Raw genomic sequence first — 22898 nt, 5'->3', positions numbered from 1 at the left:
GAAAGATTAGCCCTGGGGCTGGTCCCATGGCTTAGCAGTTAAGCGCTCCGCCACTGGCAGCCCAGGTTCAGATCCCTGGCGCACACCGAAACACCGCTCGTCAGGCCATGCTGAGGCGGCATCTCACATACAGCAACTAGAAGGATGTGCAACTATGACGTGCAGCTATCTGCTGGGGTTTTGGGGAGAAAAAGGGAAAAAAAGGAGGAGGATTGGCAATAGATGTTAGCTCAGGGCCAGTCTTCCTCAGCAAAAAGAGGAGGATTGGCATGGATGTTAGCTCAGGGCTGATCTTCCTCATAAATAAATAAATAAATAAATAAATGTAAAAATAATTTTATGGAAAAAAACTTATAAAGATGAGGAAGTATGACATACTGAGCAGTCATGACAAGGCTTTACTGTGAAATGGTGATTTTTCTCCTCGGAATTTCCTAGGGGCCACTAAGTTACTGGAAATACTGATACAGTGAGGAAGGATGAGGGAGACTTTTTTTAGGTTTTTAGTTCTTGGGTGGCTCAGTGAAGCCTAGAAAGAGTTTGTGGGGAGGGGGTCATGCACAACCCCTCTTGCTGACTTCTTTACAATATCTTCTTCCCCCCACTGCTGAATGGATCCTCATACTTAAAAGGCAAGTCCAAACTCAGTGTGGCATGAATTCCAGGATCCTGCATCTCCCCATGCCCAGACCCCATCTCCTCCAGTCCTACTCAAGGTCCCAAATTTCCCTGGCTAGACTGGGTGCTCCCCAAAGGCAGGGTTCGTGTCTTACGCATCTTTGTATCACCAGCACCAAAAGGGCAGGTCCTGCCACACAGTGGCGAGTTAAAAAGTGTTTAATGAACCTACTGAAACCTCTAATCTCTAGGCTGTTATAAATAACTGTCCCCCAGGCTGAGTATCCGTCCCCGCAAAATCACTTCGGAGGTGCTACCTCCTTCTCCGCCTCAATGAATATCTCAGGCCACTCTCGATACTCCCTAGAGTTCTCCTTTCTCATATTTGTGCCCGAGACTAGCTCAGTGTCGGACCCAAAGCGGTTCTCAGCATCCACAGACAGCACGTCAGCACTGAAGTCTCTTTGTCGCTCAGGGCCTGCAGAGAGGATGTAGAACACCTCCCGAACCTCCGGAAATGGGCACGCTGAGAGGGGCCAAGTTGCTATGGCAACCATACAGGCAAGGAGGCCTCCTCAATAGTTTCTCCCGGGCTGACCAGGACTTTGCTTCCGCTGGCGTCTCTATGGTTTCGACAGCCTAGAAAGACCGAAACGACACTTCCGGGAAGATGGCGGCGCCCAAGTTAGATCTGGCACGTGTTTCCGCGGAGAAGACCCTGCAATGACGGTAAGGGGCTCCTGTCTCCTGAGTGGTGGCAGTCTGAGCTGGGGCTCAGGAGCAGATGTGAGAGCAGGAGAGTAGATTTACCCAAGTGAAACTGCGGCGGGAGGGCTGGATTTTGGACCTCAAGAGGAAGGAGGCCAAGGGAAGGGGTAGCCGGAGGAGTGGTCCTGGGCCACTTCTCCAGACAGCTTTCAGAAAACTCAGGGTGACTGGAGAGGAGACAGTTCTTGAAAGTGTGCTCGCAGCCTTCACAAAGACTGCGGCGCACAGCCTGGGACCTAGTTGTTTCTGTTCACAGTTATCCATTGTAAGTCCGTTAAAGCAGTTCCCACCTGTGTCATTCAGTCCAACAAATAACGACTGAACGCATTCTCGATTCCTGGCGCTGTATTAAGTGCCCTAGGGTTGAGGAATAAAGCCCGTCTCTGACTTCCCGGGCATATAGTTTCAAATTACCGCGACAAAAGATAGGCTGTGGTAAGACTTACAGCAGAAAGCATAAAGAGCTTGTGAGAGACTGAGGAGTGTAGTGATTATGAACACCAGTTCTGGAATGCCTGAGTTCCTGGATCCACCACTCGCCAGTTATTTGATTTGGGCAAATAACTCAGTGCCATTTCTTCATTTGTAAATTACAGTAATAACACCTCCTTAATAGAGTTTTTGGGAGGATTAAAGGAGATAATCTGTGTGAAGCAATTAGCAACAGACTGGCATTGAGTAAAGCATAAGTGTTAGATGTTATTGTTGTTATTAAAATCTGGGGCTGATAGATCAGAGATAACTTCTGAGAAGAGGCAGAGTTTTGAGGTAGCCTTAAAGGCCTCAGTGTTTGAATTCTACTTCTCTTACAGTATCAAGAAGCAAGATAGGGCCATTTCTGCACTCAATGCTTTTCTGTTGGGACTTGCAAGGTATCAGTTATGTTTTCAGGTAATCGTCCTTCACAGTAGAAAGGTGAACAGAAATGTGAGGCATTCTGAATTTGCTACTCTGAACACCTAACCAGACTGGTCATCATTCTTAAGCCTAATATATAATGTTTAGGAGGGGTGACTTAATGATGTGCCTGATTTTTTTAAAGCATACTTACTTAAACACAAATGAAAGATGTACCCTTCAGAGCTGTCGCTTCGGGAGGCTACAGGATTACTCCAGTAGTGTCATTAATCAGCTTTAAAAATGGTTTGCAATGCCTGTAATAAATGATCTTAATACAAGTTAACTTTAGTGAGTTAAGTCAGCAGTGGTCGTCTTGGTTTGGAGTGTCTTGTGTGATAAGCCATCTTAACCATTTCAGGGGCAAATTTGGCATATAAATAAGTTAGATATTGCCATTCTGGAGTCCAAGAGAAGGAACACCTGAGTGAGCGACTATAAAGAACTGTACCTAGTTGGTGATGTGATAGAAACAGGGCCACTTCGGAGTTGGGCAACCTGGGATCATATTCCAGCTCCATCTCTTACTAGCTGTGTAATCCGGGCAAGAAACCCAGGCTGTTTTCCTCCTTTGTAAATAACGATAATACCTATCTCACAGGGCTGTCAGGATTAAATGAGACAATGACATTATTTGCAATCCACCTGTTATGCATTAAATACTCAAGAAAAGTGCCTTTCCTAAGCTGACAGTTTCAAAAGGGTGCTCCAAAAAGACTGAAAGACAGCAACAGTGGGGAAGAGGTGTGTAGCCCCCACTCCGAGAGGACAGTGTAAATGCTGGGCGTGGGTGTGGGATATGGGTTCTGTTAAGTACCATTATCTTTTTTTGCTGTTGTTGTGAGGAAGATCAGCTCTGAGCTAACATCGGATGCCAATCCTCCTCTCTCTTCTTTTTTTTTTTTTGCTGAGGCAGATGGGCCCTGAGCTAACATCCATGCCCATCTTCCTCTACTTTATATGGGACACCACCACAGCATGGCTTGACAAACGGTGCATCGGTGCGCGCCTGGGATCCAAACCTGCAAACCCTGGGCTGCCAAAGCGGAGCACGTGCACTTAACCGCTTGCACCACCCGGCCGGCCCCAGTACCATTATCTTATAACTCAGGTTAACAAGCACCTCGTTGCTTTCTTTTATCATGGTAATATATCGCAGGAGATACCATCATGTAGTGGTAAAGAGTGGGGACTCTGCAGACAGGCTGCCTGGGTTTGACTTCTGCACACATCAGCTGTGTGACCTTGACTAAGTCACCTCATCTCTTTAGGCCTTAGTTTTCTCATTTGTAAAATAGAAATAATAGTACTTTTGTGAACATGAAGTTCAGGAAATCTTCCTGGACTGGAAAGATTACAAGAAATAATCCATGTAAAGCTTTAGCACAGCCTAGCATGTGGTGAGCTCTCCATAAATTTGGGTATCATTATTATTATTATTATTTTATTTTTTGGTGAGGAAGATCAGCCTTGAGCTAACATCCATTGCCAATCGTCCTCTTTTTGCTGAGGAAGATCGGCCCTGAGCTAATATCCGTGCCCATCGTCCGTCCTCTATTTTGTATATGGGATGCCGCCACAGCATGGCTTGATGAGTGGTACACAGGTCCGCGCCCGGGATCCCAACCTGCAAACCCTGGGCCACTGAAGTAGAGTGTGTGAACTTAACCACTACGGCACTGGCCAGCCCCGGTATTATTATTAACATCAGTCCTCCTTGACTTTTCGACCTGTTGATATTGGCCTCTCTGGGGTCAGACAGGGAGCTCCTCAGGGAATAGGCCTCCTTCCTCTGTCTCTGCCCCAGGTTCAGGAAAGAATTCTTACTAGAGCAGTCACGATGGAGTTGATGGATGACTTGGGCACTTTCTCCTTTCCTCCTAAAGGGATGATAGTGACCTCCTCTTCTCTAATGAGGGACTGAGGTCAGTGACTCTCTTCTCACCATGAGTGTCACCCCAGAGGTCAAGTGTCGTGGGATGAAGTTTGCTGAGGAGCAGCTGCTAAAGCATGGATGGACTCAAGGTGATCCCCATGGGGCCCCTTCCCCATCCCCCAGCTCCCTGCTCTGCCCAAGGTAGAGGCATCATCCTGGATTACCCCCAGGTAGTCCATTCAATTAGAGGAGGAAAAGCTGGTTTAAAGAGAAATTTGCAGAAGAAAATTTCTGACTTTTCCAGAAAAGGGAAGAATGGAAGAAATTTGACAGTGAATAGTGAGAAAGAAGTGGTTGGGAGGACTGGAAGAGGCAGGAAGAGACATGACCTCTGTCCTGAAAGAATTATGAAGAAAAAGATAGTTTGGGCTCAGACGAAGGCAGGGGGACTGCATGGAGATGTGCTAGAAAGAATGGAACTAGGAGGGCTTCTAAGAGGGACGGAGTGCCCAATGCTCGGTGTGCTGAACGGCAAGGAATGGCATGTGCTGGGGGTGCCTTTTGAGGGCTTGGGGCAGGCAGCAGAATAAGCTGAGTTACTCATTGTCTTCCGCAGGCAAAGGCCTGGGCCGGAAGGAGAATGGCATCACCCAGGCCCTCAGGGTGACCCTGAAGCAGGACACTCATGGGGTAAGACTGGGCAGGCTGAGGGAGGTCAGTGTGGATGGGAGAAAGGAACCGTTGAAGATGAGGGGAAAGGGGACAGGTCCTCAGAGTTCATACTTCTTCCCCTGGCAGGTGGGACATGACCCTGCCAAGGAGTTCACAAACCACTGGTGGAATGAGCTCTTCAACAGGACTGCGGCCAGTTTGGTAGTGGAAACTAAGGAGGTATGAGCTCTAAGAGATGGGCACATGAAACATGAGGGCTTGGGACATGTGGGGGTGAGGGAGACACGGCATGTCACCCACTCACTGATACTTCCCACAGGATGGAGTACAGATAAGGCGCCTTTCTAAGGAGACCACCCGTCATAATCATCCCAAGCCCAACTTGCTGTATCAGAAGTTTGTGAAGGTATTAGAGGCTGCGGGTGAGAGGGTCCATTCTTTTCTCCTTCCCTGGTCTCCCCTGGGGCCTGAACAATTACCTTGTATGCCCTACCTATTCTCAGGACTCTCCTAACATAGTGGAATCTTGTGATCAACCTTGCTGTTGCTTCCTTAGACTGCCCAGGCCCTTGGCAAAAATGGAGATCTTCAGGTTGCGTGGATCCCTACCATCTGCTGAGGGGGCAGCAGTAGGGAGTGGGAGGTGGGACACAGCCAGGAGCTGCCAGGGCAGGGCAGGGAGGGGGTGTCTATTTCAGAGGACTTAGAAGCCAGAGGAGACCTGAGAGATTATCTGGCCCATCCTCCTTATTTTGCAGATGTGGCCAAAAGAGGGGAAGGTGTCTTGCTGAAGAGCCCACAGCTGGCTAGTAATGGCAGACAAGACTAGAATCCAGGTTTTCAGACTCCTGCTTTCTAGCATACCAATGAAAGGGAGCTAACATTTAATGATCATCCATTATGTGCTAAGCGCTCTACATGTTATCTAGCAAATATTGCTCATTTCTCTGCATCTCTCTGGCCATCTCCTATTCCAGATCAGACCATCATCATCTCCTAATTTCTTTCACAGCCTCATAACCAGACTCCTCACCTCTAGTCTCACTCCCCACCCCAATAAGTCCATCCTCCACAAAGCATGTTCTCTCTAAACACACGTTTCATTGTGTCACTGGCTCCTCTTTGACCTAGGATGACACCATCTAGATTTATCAGACTGGCTCCTCTGGCCCTTCATGCCTTGTCTCTTGCCACTTCTCTCAGGACCTCCACACTTCAGCCAGATGGAATCTGATTCTTTTCTTTGAAGGTACCATTTTCTTTCACCTTCAGGTTTTGGCACATGCTATTTCCCCTGCCCGGGACATTCTGCTCCTTTTCCCCCTTTACCTGCTGCCAGAGCTCAGCTACTTCTAGAGACTATTCCCCAAACCCGGACGTCCAACTTGGGTACCCTTCCTCTAACACAGGCAACACTTTCATCACAATTGCCTCTGTTCTGCCATCCTCCTTCCCCCCTCCTCATGTCGATTCCATCTGGGCTGGACCACTCTCATTCCTGTTCCACTCTGCACCTCTAACCCCTTGGCCCATAGTAGGTTCTCAGTTAATCTGGTTAAATAAAGTACTGTGCATAGGTATGGGGAGGTGAGAAATGCCATCTTTATTGTCAGTTACTGGTACCACAGGATGGCCACCAGGGGGCACTTGTCCCACTGTGAAGACCTGATGACCCAGAGCATTTCTTCTTCCCTCTTGTTCTGCCCACTAGCTGGCTGTGAGCCAAGGAGGCCCCACCCCCTAAGCAACTGCAGCTGCCTCCTGCCCAAGTTGAAGTATGCAGTTTGGCACACCTCCCTGTGGGTCTGCAAGGAGTGATGTTGGGGGCTGACAAATTTGTGTCTCCGGCTGTGAATTCCTGGGGGGCTTCCAGGAGGGAAGAGGGATGGCAGTGGTGTTGAGTGGGCCTTGTCCATCCCCATAATCCCTCCTTCTAGACCGCCACACTGACTTCAGGTGGGGAGAAGCCAGAGAAGGACTTGGAGAGCTGCAGTGATGATGACAACCAGGGGCCCGAGCCTTCAAAGATGTGAGACTTCATTTCAGCGCTGGGGGCATGTGGGAGGAGACACTGTCAAATCTCAGGAGAAAGGACCAAGTGTAATGCTTGACTGTGGGCTTCTTCAGGGTGGAACCGTGTTGTACTAATCTTTGTATCCCCCACACCTAGAAAAGTGGCGGGTCCTGAACAGGAACTCAGTGTAAAAGGAATGTTTTAGAGGGGAGGAAAGGTCCAGCCTTTCCACCAGATCTGTTTGTAATTCCTGATCTCCCCGCTTTCCCAACAGTCTGACTGATGAGATGCTGCTCCAGGCCTGTGAGGGGCGAACAGCACACAAGTAAGTAGCCGTTAGCTCCTTGGGTTCCCTTTTCTTCCCATCCCAAGCCCACCCTTGAGGATGGCCTATGCCCAGGGAAATGATTCCTACTGTCTGCCCATCGCTGAAGCTGCCTGAAGACAGGCAGCTCCTCCCCTGCCAACTTTCCCTACAGTCTCAAGGATTAGGCCTGTTTTCCCTAATACCTCGCTCTGACCTGGGCCCCATCTATTTCAGGGCTGCCCGTCTTGGGATCACAATGAAGGCTAAGCTTGCTCGGTTAGAGGCCCAGGAACAGGCCTTCCTGGCTCATCTCAAAGGCCAGCACCCTGAGACCCCTCAACTGCAGTGTGAGAGCAAGCGCCCGAAAAAAAAGAAAAAGAAAAGGAAGCAGAAAGAGGAGGAAGAGGCTACAGCCACTGAAGGGAATGCAGAAGAGGAGTACCCAGAATACACGGACCAGAGCATCAGGAAAAGCAAGAAGAAAAGACGACATCAAGAAGAAAAGGTCACAGACGAGAGAGAGGGAACAGCCATAGGGAATGAGGAAGAACAGGCCGCAGGAACAAGTAGGCTTGGGGAATCGAAGAACAGAGAACAAACCTGTCAGTCCCTCAGGAAAAGGAAGAAGAAGAGGCAGCGCCATGAAGAGGAGGAGGAGAAGGAGGGGGTCTTAGATAAAGGAGAAGAAGGCAAGGAGGCTGCAGAGGAGGAGACCAGAGCATACACTGACCCATGTGGGAAAGGCAAGAAGAGGCGGCAGCGTGAGGAGGAGGAAGTTGAGCAGGCTGTTGTCGATGGTGGGACCAGGGAAGCAGAAAGCAGAGCACGCGGCAGTAGGGAGAGCAGGAGAAGCAGGAAGAAAAGACAGCGGCATCAAGAGGAGGAGGACATCTTGGATGTAAGGGATGAAGGAGATGAGGAGGGTGGCAGGACTAGGGAAGCAGGGAGCACTGGCTCAAGCAGCAGAAGTAAGAGGAGGAGGCAGGAGCAACCAGAGGAAAGAGCTAGACTCAACACTGACCAGAGAGCAAAAAAGAAACAGAAGAGAGAGTGACAGGCAGGTCAAAATGGGGCTAAATTGATTCCTTTTCAGGAGTTGAAGCCTCAGAGACCTGAGTCCGTGCAGCGCTTCTGCACCCTCTGAGGGAGGAGTCCCTCCCAGGGAGGAAACTGAGCTCAGGAATAGCAGTCTGCCGAGAGGAGAGCGGTAGCACCATGCCTTAGTTGGAGCGGGCACGGTCCCCTCTGCAGCTTCTAACCCAGAGACCATGAACTCAAGTGCCTACAGGAGCCCGGCAGCCGAGGGACAAGGAGTGCAGATACCCTTTGAAGGAGCATCCTTGCCAAAAGAAGCTGGAAATGTAGACTTATGTGAAATGTAATGAAATCTAAATATTGTGAAACCTAAGAAAAACATACAGATTTAGGTCTATAGGCTGAATTCAGCCCATAGGTTGCCAGTGGGCTGGCACTATACCGAATGATTGAATAAACATCAGCGTGGGCTCCTAGTCTACAATAAAGTCCTGACTGCCATCTCCATTCCCAGCCTGGGAATGTCCTGAATACAAATTAGAGTTTTCTTGGACTCCTTTGAAGAAATTCCTTCTGTGAACCTCCTGTAGTCTTGCTACACTGTTAAGTGGAAGGAGAAAGCTTAGAGAACCTCATCCAGCTCCCCGTTTCCCTAATGGATAAGAATCATGTGTGTGTGAAGGACAACCACCTCACTTGGGAGCCTTTTTCAGCATTTGAAAGTCAGTTTTCATTGCCCCTAATTGCCAGAGCAACGTCTCTTGCCTGTTCTGCCCCGAGAGAGATGGCACCATACCTCCAGAGTTGCTCTCTGGCTCCGGCCACCCATTAACCTTTATTGCCAGCAGAGCTCCCAGGACTCCACAGTTCTGGGAGAGAGAGGCACTAAGTCTTTATTGGGAAGAATGCCCACCCACCTTCCCTCACTGCAGACGAAGGACACACTCAGTGTCAGGGTACGGTGGCAGATTCAGCTGGTACTTCTTTTCCAGAGCAGGTGGCACGAAACGACCCCCCAGGTAGTGGTAGCGACCAGTAAAGTGGGTTGCAGACTTTTTAGGTGCCGTCAGGGAGATGAGCATGTCTGGCTGGATCCCTCCAGAGTTTCCCTTCTCCACATCCCATCCTGAAAAGGGGGTGGTATTCAGGAAGAGCAGAAGAGGCCAGATGACAAGTCCCCTTCCACACCTTGCTCTACCCTAGTCCTAAGAAGTGGGAATCCCCCCTGTGTTCCCACCTGAGGAACTCACATCCTTGCAGCTCCACGTACCCCTGGGCTTTGGTCTCTTGGAGCTAACATGCAAAGGGCACTCCTGAACTCTTTGTTCCCCAGCCCTGTTGTGGGGTCCATAAGGCTTGTTCTGCCCCTCCAGACTCAGCTTATTTTAGACTTAGTCTGAGCCTTGGGTCAAGAATCAGGACTCCTAGATACCTACCTCAAGACAGGGCAGGGCCCCAATCCCCCCAACCTCCTTGGACCCAGCACCTGAGGGAATGTCGATGCTGGCAATGGGCACAGTGAGTCCATTCAGGACACTCAGGATGCTGCGGAATGGCTCCCGAACGTCACCCTTGAAACTGAAGCCAAAAATGGCATCTACCACCAGCTCATATAGTTCATCAATCAGCATGGGCTGTGGCAGAACATAAAAAGGAAAGGATGCAGAGCCAGCAGCTGCACAAAGAGTCCTTAACAGGAGAGGGCTGTTCTTTGCACCCACAGACCATTCACAGAGGCACACCTGTAATTTTATCTCATTCAGATGGCATTCTGAGGCCTAGAGTTAAGTGCAAGTTGGTCATTGATCCAGGCCAAGCTGAGACCAGACATGTTTTCTGTTCTGAGTGCCTGCCAGCCATTGGGGATGCTACAGTGTGAGACAGCCTGAGAGTGGGAGTCAGGAGGGCCATGATCTCATTCTGTGACTTTGGACAAAGCACTTCTCTGCACTTCAGTCTCTTCATCTGTAAAATGTGTTAAGAAATTTAAAGAGAAAAAAACCAAGTTTTCAATTTCCCACCTCTAAATCCATGCATCTGCAGAAGGGGTTGAGGATGAGGTGGTCACTTCAGCCCCTGAAAGGGGCAGATAATGTGTTTACTGCATGCTGGGGGAAGAGGAACTGACTACAGAGGGAAAAGAGTGACCAGGGGAGATGAAGGTGGAAGGAAGCTTTAGAGCAGGTGGTGTGGGGACTCAGGGAGCACACCTTACAGAGGAGGAGAAGGCTTTTACACGGCTTCTATTCAAATAACATACTCTAGGCACCTGTGCCAGGCACTCTCCCTACCCTCTAAGTGTTTATCATCTGGAGAGGAAGATAAGCAAATGAGCTCAGCCTGGAAACATGAGGGAAGAGCAGAACACAGGCAGTGTTGTGGAGGAGGGTATTAAACTCGAGACACCTACCTCTGGGGGCATTTCACCAAGGAAAGGGATGTCCATTTTCTGACACTGGGTCACCAGTGCAGTGAAGAGCGGCTTGTTAGGCCTTTTGGGATAATAGATGGTTGGCTGGTAGCCCTAGAAGGAAAGGAAAGGGGTGATTCAAGCCCAGATCCCAGAAACCTCCCACCCTCCTCCACAGCCCTTCCCCAGATACTTACAAAGAGTTTGAGGTGTCGAGCACAGACCAGGCCATCTCCTCCATTATTCCCAGGGCCACAGATAACCAGGACAGTAGGGGGGCTCCTGGACATGGACGTGGGGGGATATGCCTAAAGGCAGAGTCAAAGGGGATTCAGAGGGACTTTGGGCAATATAACAGTCCAGGCTTGGCCCAGCTGCCCTCCCACTCCGTTGTGCCTAGGCCAGGGGGCATGCACAGTGACTCGTCCCAAAGGTCGAGATCTGCGCCACTTACTTTGGCAATGGCTGTGGCACAGCTCAGCCCAGCCAGCTCCATAAGTTGGTCCACGCTGAACTGGTACTCGTTAAACAGCTCCTCGTCCACGGCCTGGGCCTCCTCCTGGCTGAGGAAACCCACAGCCTGAGTCCCCGCCCCTCGGTGCTCCGTCGCGCAGGCGGCGCGGCCGCCCCAGGCCCCGCCCCCGGGACGGAGAGCAGTCCAAGCTAGACCTGCGTCCCGCGCGCCCGCCTGCAGCCTCGCCTACCTCAGGTACTTCACCGCTGTGCTCGCCATGATCCCTGCGTCCCGGGGGCCACCCAAGTTCAGCCGCTGCGGCCCCCACCAGGTGGGTCCCGCGCGACAGGCGCCGGCCTGGACTCTGACGCGCGGCAGGCGCGAGCCCACAACCAGCAGCCCGAGCCCCAGCAGCGCCCGCAGCCCGGACATGCAGCTTGCGGAGCGCGCGCCCCCGGCCCACCCGCGCGCCCCGGCGCATGCGCGACTTCTCGCCCCGCCCCCGAGAGGCTGGGCCCGCACGCGCCTCTGCCGGAAGCGGTCCTGGGACGGCTTTCCGCCCTGGCGGGACGTCGTGCGAGCACCTTCCCTTGCAGTCTGGATCCCAGCCAGCCCTTCCCGAGAGCGTTTGCGTATTGCCTCACATTTCCAGGTGGACCGAAGTGCCTTGCTCCCAACCGCCCTCTGATGATAATAATTCATGTTTAGCATAGCAGTTAACCCTGGTTCCTGCCCTACCACTTACTAGCTGGGTGAGTTTGGGCACTCCTGGTTTCAGCTTCCTGTGAACCGGGGATACTAGTACATACTTCATAGGGTAGTAATGCATGCAAAGCCGTCGAAAGGGCCTAGTACATAGGGCACAATAAGTTAAGCTAATGTTCTTATTTACACTACTGAGCATTGTGTATAACTTCGGACCCCTCTCCCCACTACATTAGCTTCCCCTGTTTACCAGGATAGCACGCTGTATTTCCCTAATCATACATAATATTTGTTCCTCATTATCAAGATAATAGTTAAGGAAATAGAAAATTGTAAACCTTAAATAGGTTGACCTTAAATAAGTTGAGTATGCCATGGTTAAAAATGTAGTTGAAGCCATAGACACCAGGTCACGATAATATTTCAAGATAAACCTGGAGAGGAAGCCTTAAATTTTTTATCCAGGGGCTTTTAAGAATGGAAACACACTCTTGCAGGGTTAAGGGAGAAGTTTGCCGAATAACAAACCACTTACCATCAAGGCACTAAAATGAAGATAATTATCCAGGTGGAATGAAGGTCCTGTTTTTATGCTATATTTATTCTTTTTCTGTCTCATGGAGTGCATTCCTGGCTAGTTCACTGAGAAAGGCAAGAACAACTCCTGCTTTTAACTATTCCTCTGATAGTCTTTTTAATTATAAGAGGTTTATCATTTCTTATGGGATATACCCTGGGCCTCCAGCAATCTTGTTTTACATGTTCCTTGTGAGAAATTGAATTTATCAGACTGTGATTGTGGTGGAAAATTGTTTTTGTTAGACTGTGTTTGTGGTTGGAAATTTAGTCATCTAAATTGTAAAGTATAGTGTACAATTGGATAATCTTATCCAAGACCTCCTTTATTTTATAACCTCACCACTACATAAGCAGCTTCACTTTTATATATTAGTCAAGTCAAGATGCCCTACAGGCCTATTTGAGAAAATAAGTTTGGTGATTATGAAGATTCATTTGTAAAACGCAATGTGAAGCATGTTTTTTTGACATAAATAACATTTTGAATACTTATATGTACCAAGTGCTAACATGAATCATCTCATTTTATCCTCACAGCAACCCTGTTGTTATTTCCATTTTACAGATGAGAAAACTGAGGCTCAAAGATGTTGAATGACATGCCCAATGATACAGTGATAGCTGTAGGTGGAGCTAGGATCCAAGCAGCTTGAGGTAGAGGCTGCACTCTGAAGCATTATTTTATACTGAACTGCCCTCCCCAAATGCAGAAATGTGTAATTAAAGGGTTGTTGCTGCTTACATTCTGATGAGATGTAGCTATAAAATAGTGAAACAAAACATATCCCACCACACACACCCGGAATTTATAAAACAACCAAATGAGGGCTGTTCCCAGGAAGGTGGTGCCCAAGATCTAGTCCACCTTGTTGCTGCCTTTCAGACTTGTGGAGTTTTCTTTAGGAAATGCCTTGAAACCAATTTAGGAAGGGCACATGGTTGGAGCACCTGCTGAGTTCCAGATGCTTTACATATATTATCTAATTTAATCTTGTCAGTCCTATGATGTATTTTTATCCTCATGTTATAGATGAGGAAATTAAATAGCAGAGAGAAGTCAATTAATTTTCCTAAGATAATACAGCTATTAAATGGTAGAGCCAGTAATGGTTGATATTGGGTTGGCCTGACCCAGTAGCAATACTCATGTGTGGCAGACGCTGCTACTTGTCCCTCAAAATCCATTCTCCTTTCTTTCTTTGGTGACAGAACCCCTGAGTTTTATCTGGCCACACTGCTGCCCAGCTGAACACTACATTTCCAGTCTCCCTTGCAGCAGCTAGGCATGCACCCACGACTAAACTCTGACCGGTTAGATGTGAGCAGAAGTGATGTATCCAACTGTCAGGTCATACCTTAAAAAAATGAATGTTTTCCTCCACTTCCTCTTTTCTTCTTACTGGCTGGAATGAAGATATGCGGGAGCTGCGGGCCGGCCCCGTGGCTTAGCGGTTAAGTGCGCGCGCTCCGCTGCTGGCGGCCTGGGTTCGGATCCCGGGCGCGCACCGACGCACCGCTTCTCCAGCCATGCTGAGGCCGCGTCCCACATACAGCAACTAGAAGGATGTGCAGCTATGACATACAACTATCTACTGGGACTTTGGGGGGAAAACATAAATAAATAAAATCTTTAAAAAAAAAAGATATGCTGGAGCTGGACAGCCGTTTTAAACAATGAGATGGCAATCCTGTATTGAGGCTGGCAGAGCATCCTGCCTGACTCCCCAAGCTCCATGGAGCCACTGTGTCAGCCCTGGGCTGCTTATATGAGAAAAGAATAAAGTTCTCTCTGTTTAAAGGCACTGTTATATTGGTCTTTCTTACAGCTAGTGAACTTGCATCCAAATCAAGACATCTTGAATGCCTGACAAAATAAGCTCCATTTAGATAAGGAAGATTAACAGCTGTGTCCCCAGCACCTAGTTCCATGCTTGGCACATAGTAGGTCCTCTATAAATGTTTTAACGAGTCTTCAAAATCTCGTGAAGTAGTTCACAGTACAGTAGGAGCCCTCTTATCTGACATGATCAGTAGTGGATTATGGTATTTTAACTTAAAACAAAAAGTACATTTATTTGCCATCTATCCAAGTGTGGCCAGGGTCTTTTCTTTCAGGATGGGGCCAATGATTGTACTTCTCCATCTTTCTTGTGTGAACCTCACCAGTTACATATCAGCTGCAATTTCCAATTTACTTCCTTAAGGTGGAACAATGGCATGTTTGAAGCAATCTGAGTGTAAAATTCACCTAGATTTTTATTATTTTCCCTTAAATCTTAAATAATCTTCTTGCTCACATGTAATTCAACAGCACTTTTTTTGTGTGTGTGTGAGGAAGATCAGCCCTGAGCTAACATCCATGCTAATCCTCCTCTTTTTGCTGAGGAAGACCGGCCCTGAGCTAACATCTATTGCTCCTTTTTTTTTCCCCCAAAGCCCCAGTAGATGGTTGTATGTCATAGTTGCACATCCTTCTAGTTGCTGTATGTGGGACGCAGCCTCAGCATGGCCAGAGAAGTGGTGCGTCGGTGCGCGCCCGGGATGCGAACCCGGGCCACCAGCAGCAGAGCGCGCGCACTTAACCGCTAAGCCACAGGGCCGGCCTCTCAACAGCACTTTTTAAAGTGACTCACCTTAATCAAGTCTTCTAAGGATTCAACTTAGTTTTCGTAGAAACAGTGCTTGTTTTCACATACTTAGTTCACCAATTTATATAATATTTAATTAAATTACAAATTATAATTAACACACACAACCAGCATAAACACATTTGGTATCAAACATAACCAACTCTTGGTAAGCAATAGCTTAACTGGGGGAGTGGAACTGCACATTCTGGAAAGGGCTCGTTGCCTCGTTTGAATCCTGGCTTCTCCACTTACTAGCGGTGTCACCTGGGAGGACAGACTGCTTAACCTTCATGCCTTCTTCTAGTCTATGAAAGAGGGTAATAATAGGGCCTCATGGGCTTGTTGTGAGGATTAAAGGAGAAACATCTGTGAAGCACTTAGAACAGCCTGTGGCAGGTACTAAGTGATCAATAAATATTACAAAGTATCGTTGTGGCTGCTGGCAGCAGTTGTCCTCCAGGCTACGGGCCTGAGGGGCCTGCATCCAGCATCCCCTGGGTCTCATGGAAGAAGCGGAGTGCCTTGGTTCGTTAGGATGGGTCTTCTGTAGTATTATAGCCCCATTTCCCATATGAGAAAATGGAGGTCTGGAGAGAGTTAGTGACTCCAAAGCCTCTTGACCAAGAAGTCATAGTTTTTCGAACTGGCAAGGGCCCTAGCAGTCATGATGTCTGGATCCAGAAAGAAAAGGGGGAAATTCAGCATCCATTTCCCTTTTATCTTGTGCATATTGAGTCCAAAAATCCCAGTGAGGAGCAAACTGAATGCCTCAGTGCTGAGACTGCAGAGCCCACTACAGAGCTGACCGTGTTGTGTTCTATGTCCATGCAGCGCTGAACAACTGGGAAGAGGATCGGTCCCAGAAACTGCGAATGTGTGTGTGTTGGGGAGGCAGCACAGCGGCCAGGGCCATGGCCAGCAGGGTAGGGTCACATGATCGTGCAGAAGCCAGACTCGGTGGGTCTCCTCTGAGGGTTCCTGCTGGAGGTTTTCCTGGGCCCTTCGGATGACCTGAAGGAGGCAGAGGGGGCTCGCCATGGGAGTGACTGGGGAAAGAGCAGCAGGCAGCCTGCCCTGGCCCTAGCTTCTGTTGCCCTCTCTGGCCCTTACCTCTGCTGGTGGGCTCCAGGGCAAGAGGGAGTGGGCTTAAGCTGCATGTCCCCCCATTCAGCAGGACTCCCCTTTTCTCTGAGGCCCACAGTCAGGTCGTGTAGGAGGCAGGGGACACCCTGGGCCTCCAGAGCTGGGTGAAGGTTGTTCAGATTGCTAACGGGCAAAGACAGAGAGGCTCAGAGCACTACATCTGCAAGGACCAGACCACATCTTCCCCCAACTTTAACAGTAATCATGTTCCATTAAAATTGTCCAAAGCCACATCCTCTCCTACTTCTTTTATTAATTCTCCAGGCCTCCTCCCCTCCACCAGGGACCCACCTATTGGCTTGGGGACCATTGGGTACCAGAATGCCAGAGTACTCCATCCTGAGGGGGCCTTGGCCTCCAAATGGGACATGGGCCCTGGGTCCTGGACCTGGATGGAGAGGGACAGACACGTTTATCACAGGCCTCTCTGCACCAAGAACCATCACAGTGGAAAAGAGGAAGCTTTGGGAGAACAAAGAGGATGGATGTCAGGGGATGCGTTGGTCACTGTACACGGAGGGTACACCAAGGACTGTGCCCTGTACAGGGCAGGTGCCTGGCAAACCTGGGCTGACTATTGGCGAGACTGGGAATGAATCACCGGTGCCTGGAAGAAAACACACTGAAAAGAAGACATCAGTGAATTCAAGTCAACAAGTAACAAGGAACTATGCCCCCAGAGTCCAAGGCCTTTGGAGGAAGAGACTAGTAAACAGTGAGCTAGGAGAGGCAAACCGCCCAGTACCAGGCACGTAGTAGGCTTTCAACAAACCTTGATGCTCTATGATGCAAAGTTCTAGAAGTTAGGAAAGTCATGGAAGCAGAGAAGAAGATGCGATTCCAGAAAGGGTTCAGGGAAAATGGGCCAGGGCCTTGAGAGGAGCAGAAATGGGGAAGAGCTGGTCTGGGGGTTGGGAACCTGGAGAGCTGAGGGGGCAGGCCTCAGCATCAGACCTGAGGAGGTGGGGGCGGTAAGGGAAACGGGGCTGGGGAGAGTGCTCCCATTTTCAGGGAGGAGGAGCACAGCTGGGGACAGCCTACTTCGACTCACGCTCCGGTCTCCACGCCCAAGAGGACTGTACAGGAACATTTACCGACCCCTTTTCCTCTTTCTCCTCATGGCCCTCTTCTAACTCTTCGTCTTCACACCCACCCAAAGATCTGTAGGGGCAGAGAAGAGGGGGCAGAGTGGACCTCAGCCAGGTCCCTTCCTCCCTGGGGTACCTACAGGTCCTCCCCCTCCACCTGGCTTTGACACCTCCCAACACCCTCCGGAGGCCACATCCATCCCGAAGCTCTGTCCCCATCCCACTTACCTGTGCTGCGCTTCTGCTGTGTCCCTTCCCACCCTGGCTGGGGTGCCTGCTGACAGGCAGGCCCCACCTGGAGCCTGGGGCCTCCGTGGAGCTGAGGTCTGAGGATGAAGGGGAGTAACGGGAATCCGTTTGAGAAAAACAGCCATCCCAGCTGTGCATGTGTGTTAGCATGTATGTTCCCTCCAGACATGGTGGCCCCAGAGAGACAGAGAAGTGCCAGAGACAAACTGGGGCCTGCCGTTTGTCTGAGAGTGAAATTCCAGGGTGAGACCCTTTGTTCTGTTAAGGTCCCCACTAGCAACTCTCAAGTTAGAACTCAGGCTCAAGGACTAGCAGACCTGGCCAGAGCCAGACCACCACCCCTTCCTGCCTGGGCCTCCAGGGGCAAAGTCACAGAAAGTTAGTGGCTGACTTCTGATGGAACCCAGGCCTTCTGACTCCCATACAGTCCTCTGCTTGTACCAGGCTAATTGAATTTCACTTGCATATTATAATTGTAGTATTCTAGTCTATAAAATAGGAGAAGACATAAAACCTGTGAAATAAATATAATAAATTTAAAGTATAATTTCAATTCTTGGGGTGGGAGGCTGCCTGAGGTTATCTCAAAGTGTGAGGGAGGAGGCAGCTGGAGAGACATGACCCGTTGAGAGAGGCTGGGTGGTAGAGAGAGGGTGAGATGGAGCCGAGAGGGAGGGTCATAGTGGAGACACACAGAGAACTGCCCCCCAGAAAACAGGAGAGGCATTTCCTTGGAGCACTGTCCCCATCCTGTGGCCCTTTTGAGAACTGCAGCCAAGGACTTAAAACTTTCCACCTCCCAAGTACGGCTCAGGATCCTGGATTGCACCCCGTGGCCTCCACCCACTGGGCTAGTCACCACTCAGCCACTCAGCCAAAGTCCTGGCACAGCCCTGGTGTTGGAGACATGCCACGATCCCCGGCCCACCTCCCCACCCCCAGGTGGCCTTGGGAAAGTGATACATGTCCCATAAGCAGGCCCCGCAGCAGGTAAACACAGATGAGCAGGCAAGCACAGCATCCCTGAGGACGTCGGCTCCGCTTACCACCACCCCCTTCTCTGGGGACCTCTCCCACCCCTGCTCCTTGTCTTAGGTGTCCTCTCACCAGGGTGTGAGTGGGGATCAGCCCACCCCGGGCCAAGTAGGTCCTCAGGGCGTCTGCCAGCTTGGCCACCAGCCGCTCTCGCACAGAATCTGGCTCCTTCTGGGGAGAGGGTGGATAATGGGTAAAGGGGAAGGCCTGTGCTTTGCGGTCCTCTGGGGATTGGGAAAGAAAGAAACAGGAAAAGGAGGAGGGAAGAGAGCTTTTTCTCCCCTTCTTCTGCCCCATCCCCGTGCCTCTGCCAGGGTCCTGCCACGGCCTGCCCAGAATTGTAGACGGAGATGGACTCTTCCTCACAATAGTGTCCTGGGACCTAGCACACAGTGTGCCCAATGCATGTCTGATGAGTGAATGAATGGTGCGGAGAAGACAAGGAGTGAAGGCAGGAATGTCAGCTGGAAGGATAGCAGGGAAGAGTTAGATTTCGGGACAGAGGGTCTCACCTGACACCGGGCCAGTGCTTCCTTATAGTACTTCAAGGCCTGATCATGCTGCCCCAGTCTGGCTGCAGCAGCCCCCAGACCCTCACAGGCCTGCCATTGCCCCTTCATGTCTCCTGGGGAAGAGAGCCTGAGAGGTCCTCTCATGGCTGCCTACCCCACTGACCCTCCCCTCCAAAGGTATTCCCCACCCCCAAGTTCCCCATCTGCCTCCCCACCAGCCCCAAGCACCTTTGGCCTTTGCCCTGCACCCCCCCCCGACACACAAGGCACTTGCTACCCCCCTCACCCTCACCAGTGTCCCGGGCAGCCTGCAGAGCGTGCAGATAGTTGTCTCTGGCGGCCTTGTGGTCCCCCAGCTGGCTCAGTGCAAAGGCCAGGCTGCCAAAGCTCCGGCCCTGCTCCCACCGCTGCCCCACAGAGCCTGATAACAGAGCCCGCCCCATCCTAAGAGTGGACCCTGGCCGCTGGGGCATCAGGACCCTACCGCCTAACCACTACAGGAGGTCCCAGGAGTCCTGGAGCTGAGCCCCAGCACACCTCCAGATGCTCCACAGAGCCCTGAACTCTCCATACCCAGCCTCTCCTCAGTCCAGAGTTTTGGCCTGAATGCCTCCCCCTGGCTCGTTTAGCCATGCAGCAACACTGTGAGGCAGGCAAGGCAGGTATTAACAGCTCCATTTTTACGTGTGTGGAAACTAAAGCTCAGAAAGCGAAAATGACTGGTTGAGTATCACACAGTCATTCAGTCAGAGGAGGTGCTGGGCTCCATTTCAGGCCCCTTATCCCAGCCAATGCTCTTCCCTGGGCCCATTGCTGCCTTCCCAACCCCAGGCCTCAGCCTCTGGGCCCACAACCATCTGTCCTGTCTGGCTATCCCATCTCCTGCATGCCCAGCTCTCACCCCCCTGGTACTGGGTTTCCTGGCCTCATAACTAGTCCTAAAGGTCCATCTACAATTCAGCCTTGGGAAACCTCCCTCCTAGACCCCTGGACCCCATCCCATTCCCCAGCCCCTGGTACCCACCGTGCAGGTCGGCAGCCCTCTGGTGAAGCTCCCAAGCTTCCTGATAGTTGCCGAGGGCGTTGTGGGCCATCCCAAGGTTTCTTAGCACCGTGGCCTCCTCTCCTGGCCCCCGGCACAGGGGCAGGGCCTGCAGGAAGGCCTCTGCTGCTAGCGGGAATAGCTGGAGCTGGGAGTAGCCCAGGCCTAGGTCATTATAGAGTTGCCCTAGAGGGCATGACCAGGGTCACAGGTAGCCAGGTCAGATGCAGGTGAGGCTGTACTGGTGCAGCCCTGTCCCACTCTCCCAGGGCCCCCCAGCCCTCAGAAATACCTCTGCTTCCACCCCCTCTGAGACTATCACCAGGTCTGAATCTCCCCACATCCCACACCTTCTCTGCCCAAAGGCCTTACCCAGTGGGCCCTGCTCGGTACTCCTCTCAGCAAGCCTCCGGCTCTCCTCCAGTACCTGCACCACTTCCCCCACCCTATGCTGCCCGCTCTTCAGCATACACCCCGCCGCAGCCCCCAGTGCCAGGGCTGCAGCCCGGGGCTGCCCTGCTTGGGCATAAGCCCGGCTTGCTTCCTGCAGGCAGTGGGCTGCTAGCTCAGGCTGTCCCAGAGCCTGGTAGCAGGCTCCCATTTTTGCCTGGGCTTGCCCCTGGTCACCGAGTGGCCGGTAGTGGCCCAGGGCCCTGTGGTACCAGGCCAAAGCTTGAGGCAGGTCGCCCAGGGCATGGTAGGCCAAAGCCACATTGAAACACTGGTCGCCATGACACCCGCCCTGTGCCTTCTCTTCAGGCTGGGCTTGCAGGAGCAGCTCAAGGCCTCTGGCTGGGTCCCCAGTCTCCACATAGGCAGCCCCCAGGTTGAAGGCACAGGCCCGGAGAACAGGGGTGTTCCTTTCTCGGGGGGCCTCGGAGGCCAAGAGGAAGGCCCTCTGGAAGCTGATCAAGGCCTCATGGTTCCGGCCAGCCAGTAGGGCCCTGTGGCCAGCTTTAGTGAGGGTTTGGATGCTGGCCTCTTGCTGTGGCCACTTTCTTTTCTTCTTTTTTTTCTTGGAGCTTGAGGGCTCAGGCTCTTGGGGGGTGTCCTCAGGGTTGGGGGAAGACATAATGCTGACAATGGGGAGCAGAGGGGTCAGTATGTCACCTTTGGCTTCCTCCAAAGCAGGATCCCTCAAGGGCAATTCAGCTCTACCCATGCCTGGTGTGACCCTCAGGGTTTCAAGGATTTCATTCTGCCATCTCACTTTGCTTCATCCACTCCGTTGTGCACCATATCAGCTCTCTCTCTAATGTCCCAACGAGTTCTTAGTTCTCCTTCAAGACTCAGTTTGGCTAACAGCTCCTTCAGAAAGCCCCTCCCCTCAACCAACTGAGTCCTTCTTCTCTACTCCCATAGCACCTTATGCCTGTGTCTTTTTTTTTTTTGGTGAGGAAGATCAGCTCTGAGCTAACATCCATGCCAATCCTCCTCTTTTTGCTGAGGAAGACTGGCCCTGGGCTAACATCTGTGCCCATCTTCCTCTACTTTATATGGGATGCCGCCACAGCATGGCTTGACAAGCGGTGCATCGGTGTGCGCCTGGGGATCCGAACCCGGGCCGCCAGCAGCGGAGCGCACGCACTTAACCACTATGCCACGGGACTGGCACCAGCCTGTGTCTTTTATGGTATTTATCACACTGGGTTAGAATTGCTGATTTTTGTGTCTATCTCCCCTACTAGATCTGTGGCACCTTGAAGAGTCTGGCACATAGATTCTCAATAAATGTTTATCGATTAGGATGAAAAATTTCTGGAGATGGATGGTAGTGATGGTTCTAAACAATGTGAGTAAACTTAGTGCCACTAAACTGTAGACTTAACAATGATTTAAAATGGTTACTTTTATGTTATATATATTTTACCACAATAAAAAATGTTTGTTGAATGAATAAATGAATGGATGAATGAACAGGGCCTTTCCTCCATCATCGTCACACTGTGCCTCCACATACATCTCTCCATTCATAATGTAGGTACTCCTGCTGTTTAATGTCAAGATATATTTCAAGTCAGTTTAACAAATACTCAGTGAGCTCCTGCTATGTGCCAGGAGCCATACAAGGCATTGGGGGCACAAAGCTGAATAGGCTATTGAATTGGCAAGGAGCCAACTTCCAGGAGCAAGGATTCTGTCTCTCCATTTACTGCTCACTCCCTATTTCAAGGGGAAACTCTTTCTTCCCTATCTCCTTGGCTTTCTGTCTGCTGCTGGTTTTGGTCTCCAACATCTGACTCTGGTCTCCAGAACCCTCTTAAACTCAAATACATTTGTCTCATCAGCATGTGTTTCTCGTTACTATCTTTCCCCTTGAAAGGCAAAGCCCTTTCATGAACTCTCCTCCCAGGAAACAGGAAAAGGAGTGGAAAAGACCCAGGCACTGGGCTCTCAGCCCCTCCCATTTTCTTCGTCCGTTTTTTTTCCTTTTTTAGGAGAGGCAGGCAGAAGTGATTCTCTTTTTAAAGAAATTCCCCCTGCTCCTAAGAACACTCAGGAATCCTGCCTCTTCAAAGTCCTCATCCCTGGGGCAGTTCTGGCTACCTCCACCAGGTCTTGGGGCCCCAGCCGCAGGACACCTTACCTCCTTGGATCTTCTCTGCAGCTGCCTTTCTGGAATGGGCCCTCTGGCTCGGGTTACCTCCCCTAGATCTTAGCTCAGAGCCCCTGGGGTTACCAGGCAACCAGGTACCGCCCTCCATTCCTAGGGAATTCTTTGATTGACAGCTCAGGTGCCCTATCTCAGTGCTGAACCCTGTTGGTGCTTGGGCACAGATACCTGGATTCCATTGCTCTTCCTGCCCCACTGCTCCCCACCCCTGCAGACACACCCCTCAAGTCCCTCACTTAAAGAAATGAAT

The 22898-nt window shown here is 50.8% G+C and overlaps 3 protein-coding genes across 13 annotated transcripts; 1 reads left to right on the top strand and 2 right to left on the bottom strand.

The window, feature by feature from the left end:
- Nucleotides 1–1280: 1280 nt before the first annotated feature.
- LOC131404592 (G patch domain-containing protein 4) lies at nt 1281–8328 on the top strand. 2 transcript variants are annotated; one of them, XM_058539475.1, is made up of 8 exons: nt 1281–1347; nt 4170–4308; nt 4776–4849; nt 4958–5050; nt 5151–5237; nt 6769–6860; nt 7120–7170; nt 7387–8328. In XM_058539475.1, exons 2-8 carry the CDS (start codon nt 4230–4232, stop codon nt 8204–8206), a joined length of 1296 nt encoding a protein of 431 aa, XP_058395458.1. In that variant the 5' UTR covers nt 1281–1347; nt 4170–4229; the 3' UTR covers nt 8207–8328. The 2 variants fall into 2 exon arrangements, with proteins under 2 accessions (XP_058395458.1, XP_058395457.1); XM_058539474.1 differs by having other exon boundaries at nt 4776–4873.
- A 663-nt stretch (nt 8329–8991) lies between these two features.
- NAXE (NAD(P)HX epimerase) lies at nt 8992–11498 on the bottom strand. Of its 2 annotated transcripts, XM_058539476.1 has the most exons (6): nt 11302–11498; nt 11052–11160; nt 10795–10905; nt 10598–10711; nt 9674–9821; nt 8992–9313 (listed from the first exon to the last, which is right to left on the bottom strand). In XM_058539476.1, the coding sequence occupies exons 1-6, from the start codon at nt 11481–11483 to the stop codon at nt 9111–9113; spliced, it is 867 nt and encodes a 288-aa protein (XP_058395459.1). In that variant the 5' UTR covers nt 11484–11498; the 3' UTR covers nt 8992–9110. The 2 variants fall into 2 exon arrangements, with proteins under 2 accessions (XP_058395459.1, XP_058395461.1); XM_058539478.1 differs by lacking the exons at nt 8992–9313; nt 9674–9821 and adding an exon at nt 9831–10152.
- A 3260-nt stretch (nt 11499–14758) lies between these two features.
- Nucleotides 14759–22625, bottom strand: TTC24 (tetratricopeptide repeat domain 24). 9 transcript variants are annotated; one of them, XM_058539464.1, is made up of 10 exons: nt 20407–22625; nt 20017–20220; nt 19285–19413; nt 18993–19105; nt 18553–18651; nt 17425–17522; nt 17160–17269; nt 16400–16496; nt 16076–16231; nt 14759–15976 (listed from the first exon to the last, which is right to left on the bottom strand). In XM_058539464.1, exons 1-10 carry the CDS (start codon nt 21194–21196, stop codon nt 15895–15897), a joined length of 1878 nt encoding a protein of 625 aa, XP_058395447.1. In that variant the 5' UTR covers nt 21197–22625; the 3' UTR covers nt 14759–15894. The 9 variants fall into 9 exon arrangements, with proteins under 9 accessions (XP_058395447.1, XP_058395448.1, XP_058395452.1 ...); XM_058539465.1 differs by having other exon boundaries at nt 18553–18648; XM_058539469.1 differs by lacking the exon at nt 16076–16231.
- Between the last annotated feature and the right edge of the window lie 273 nt (nt 22626–22898).

This window comes from Diceros bicornis, chromosome 4 (genome assembly GCF_020826845.1).
Source record: "Diceros bicornis minor isolate mBicDic1 chromosome 4, mDicBic1.mat.cur, whole genome shotgun sequence".
Lineage (NCBI taxonomy): Eukaryota > Metazoa > Chordata > Mammalia > Perissodactyla > Rhinocerotidae > Diceros > Diceros bicornis.
This window is presented reverse-complemented; position numbering and strand designations above follow the sequence as displayed.

Excerpts from the sequence above, each read along its gene's own strand:
- TTC24 (XM_058539464.1), bottom strand. The coding sequence starts at position 21,196 with ATGGGTAGAGCTGAATTGCCCTTGAGGGATCCTGCTTTGGAGGAAGCC. Across the intron at positions 19,106-19,284 it reads GCAGGCTGCCCGGGACACTG|GAGACATGAAGGGGCAATGG; the intron begins GTGAGGGTGAGG and ends TCTCTTCCCCAG. Across the intron at positions 16,497-17,159 it reads TTGGGCGTGGAGACCGGAGC|GTCCAGGACCCAGGGCCCAT; the intron begins GTGAGTCGAAGT and ends CTCTCCATCCAG.
- LOC131404592 (XM_058539474.1), top strand. The coding sequence starts at position 4,230 with ATGAGTGTCACCCCAGAGGTCAAGTGTCGTGGGATGAAGTTTGCTGAG. Across the intron at positions 5,051-5,150 it reads TGGTAGTGGAAACTAAGGAG|GATGGAGTACAGATAAGGCG; the intron begins GTATGAGCTCTA and ends TACTTCCCACAG. Across the intron at positions 5,238-6,768 it reads TGTATCAGAAGTTTGTGAAG|ACCGCCACACTGACTTCAGG; the intron begins GTATTAGAGGCT and ends CCCTCCTTCTAG.
- NAXE (XM_058539476.1), bottom strand. The coding sequence starts at position 11,483 with ATGTCCGGGCTGCGGGCGCTGCTGGGGCTCGGGCTGCTGGTTGTGGGC. Across the intron at positions 10,712-10,794 it reads CTCGACACCTCAAACTCTTT|GGCTACCAGCCAACCATCTA; the intron begins GTAAGTATCTGG and ends CTTTCCTTCTAG. Across the intron at positions 9,822-10,597 it reads TTGGTGAAATGCCCCCAGAG|CCCATGCTGATTGATGAACT; the intron begins GTAGGTGTCTCG and ends GTTCTGCCACAG.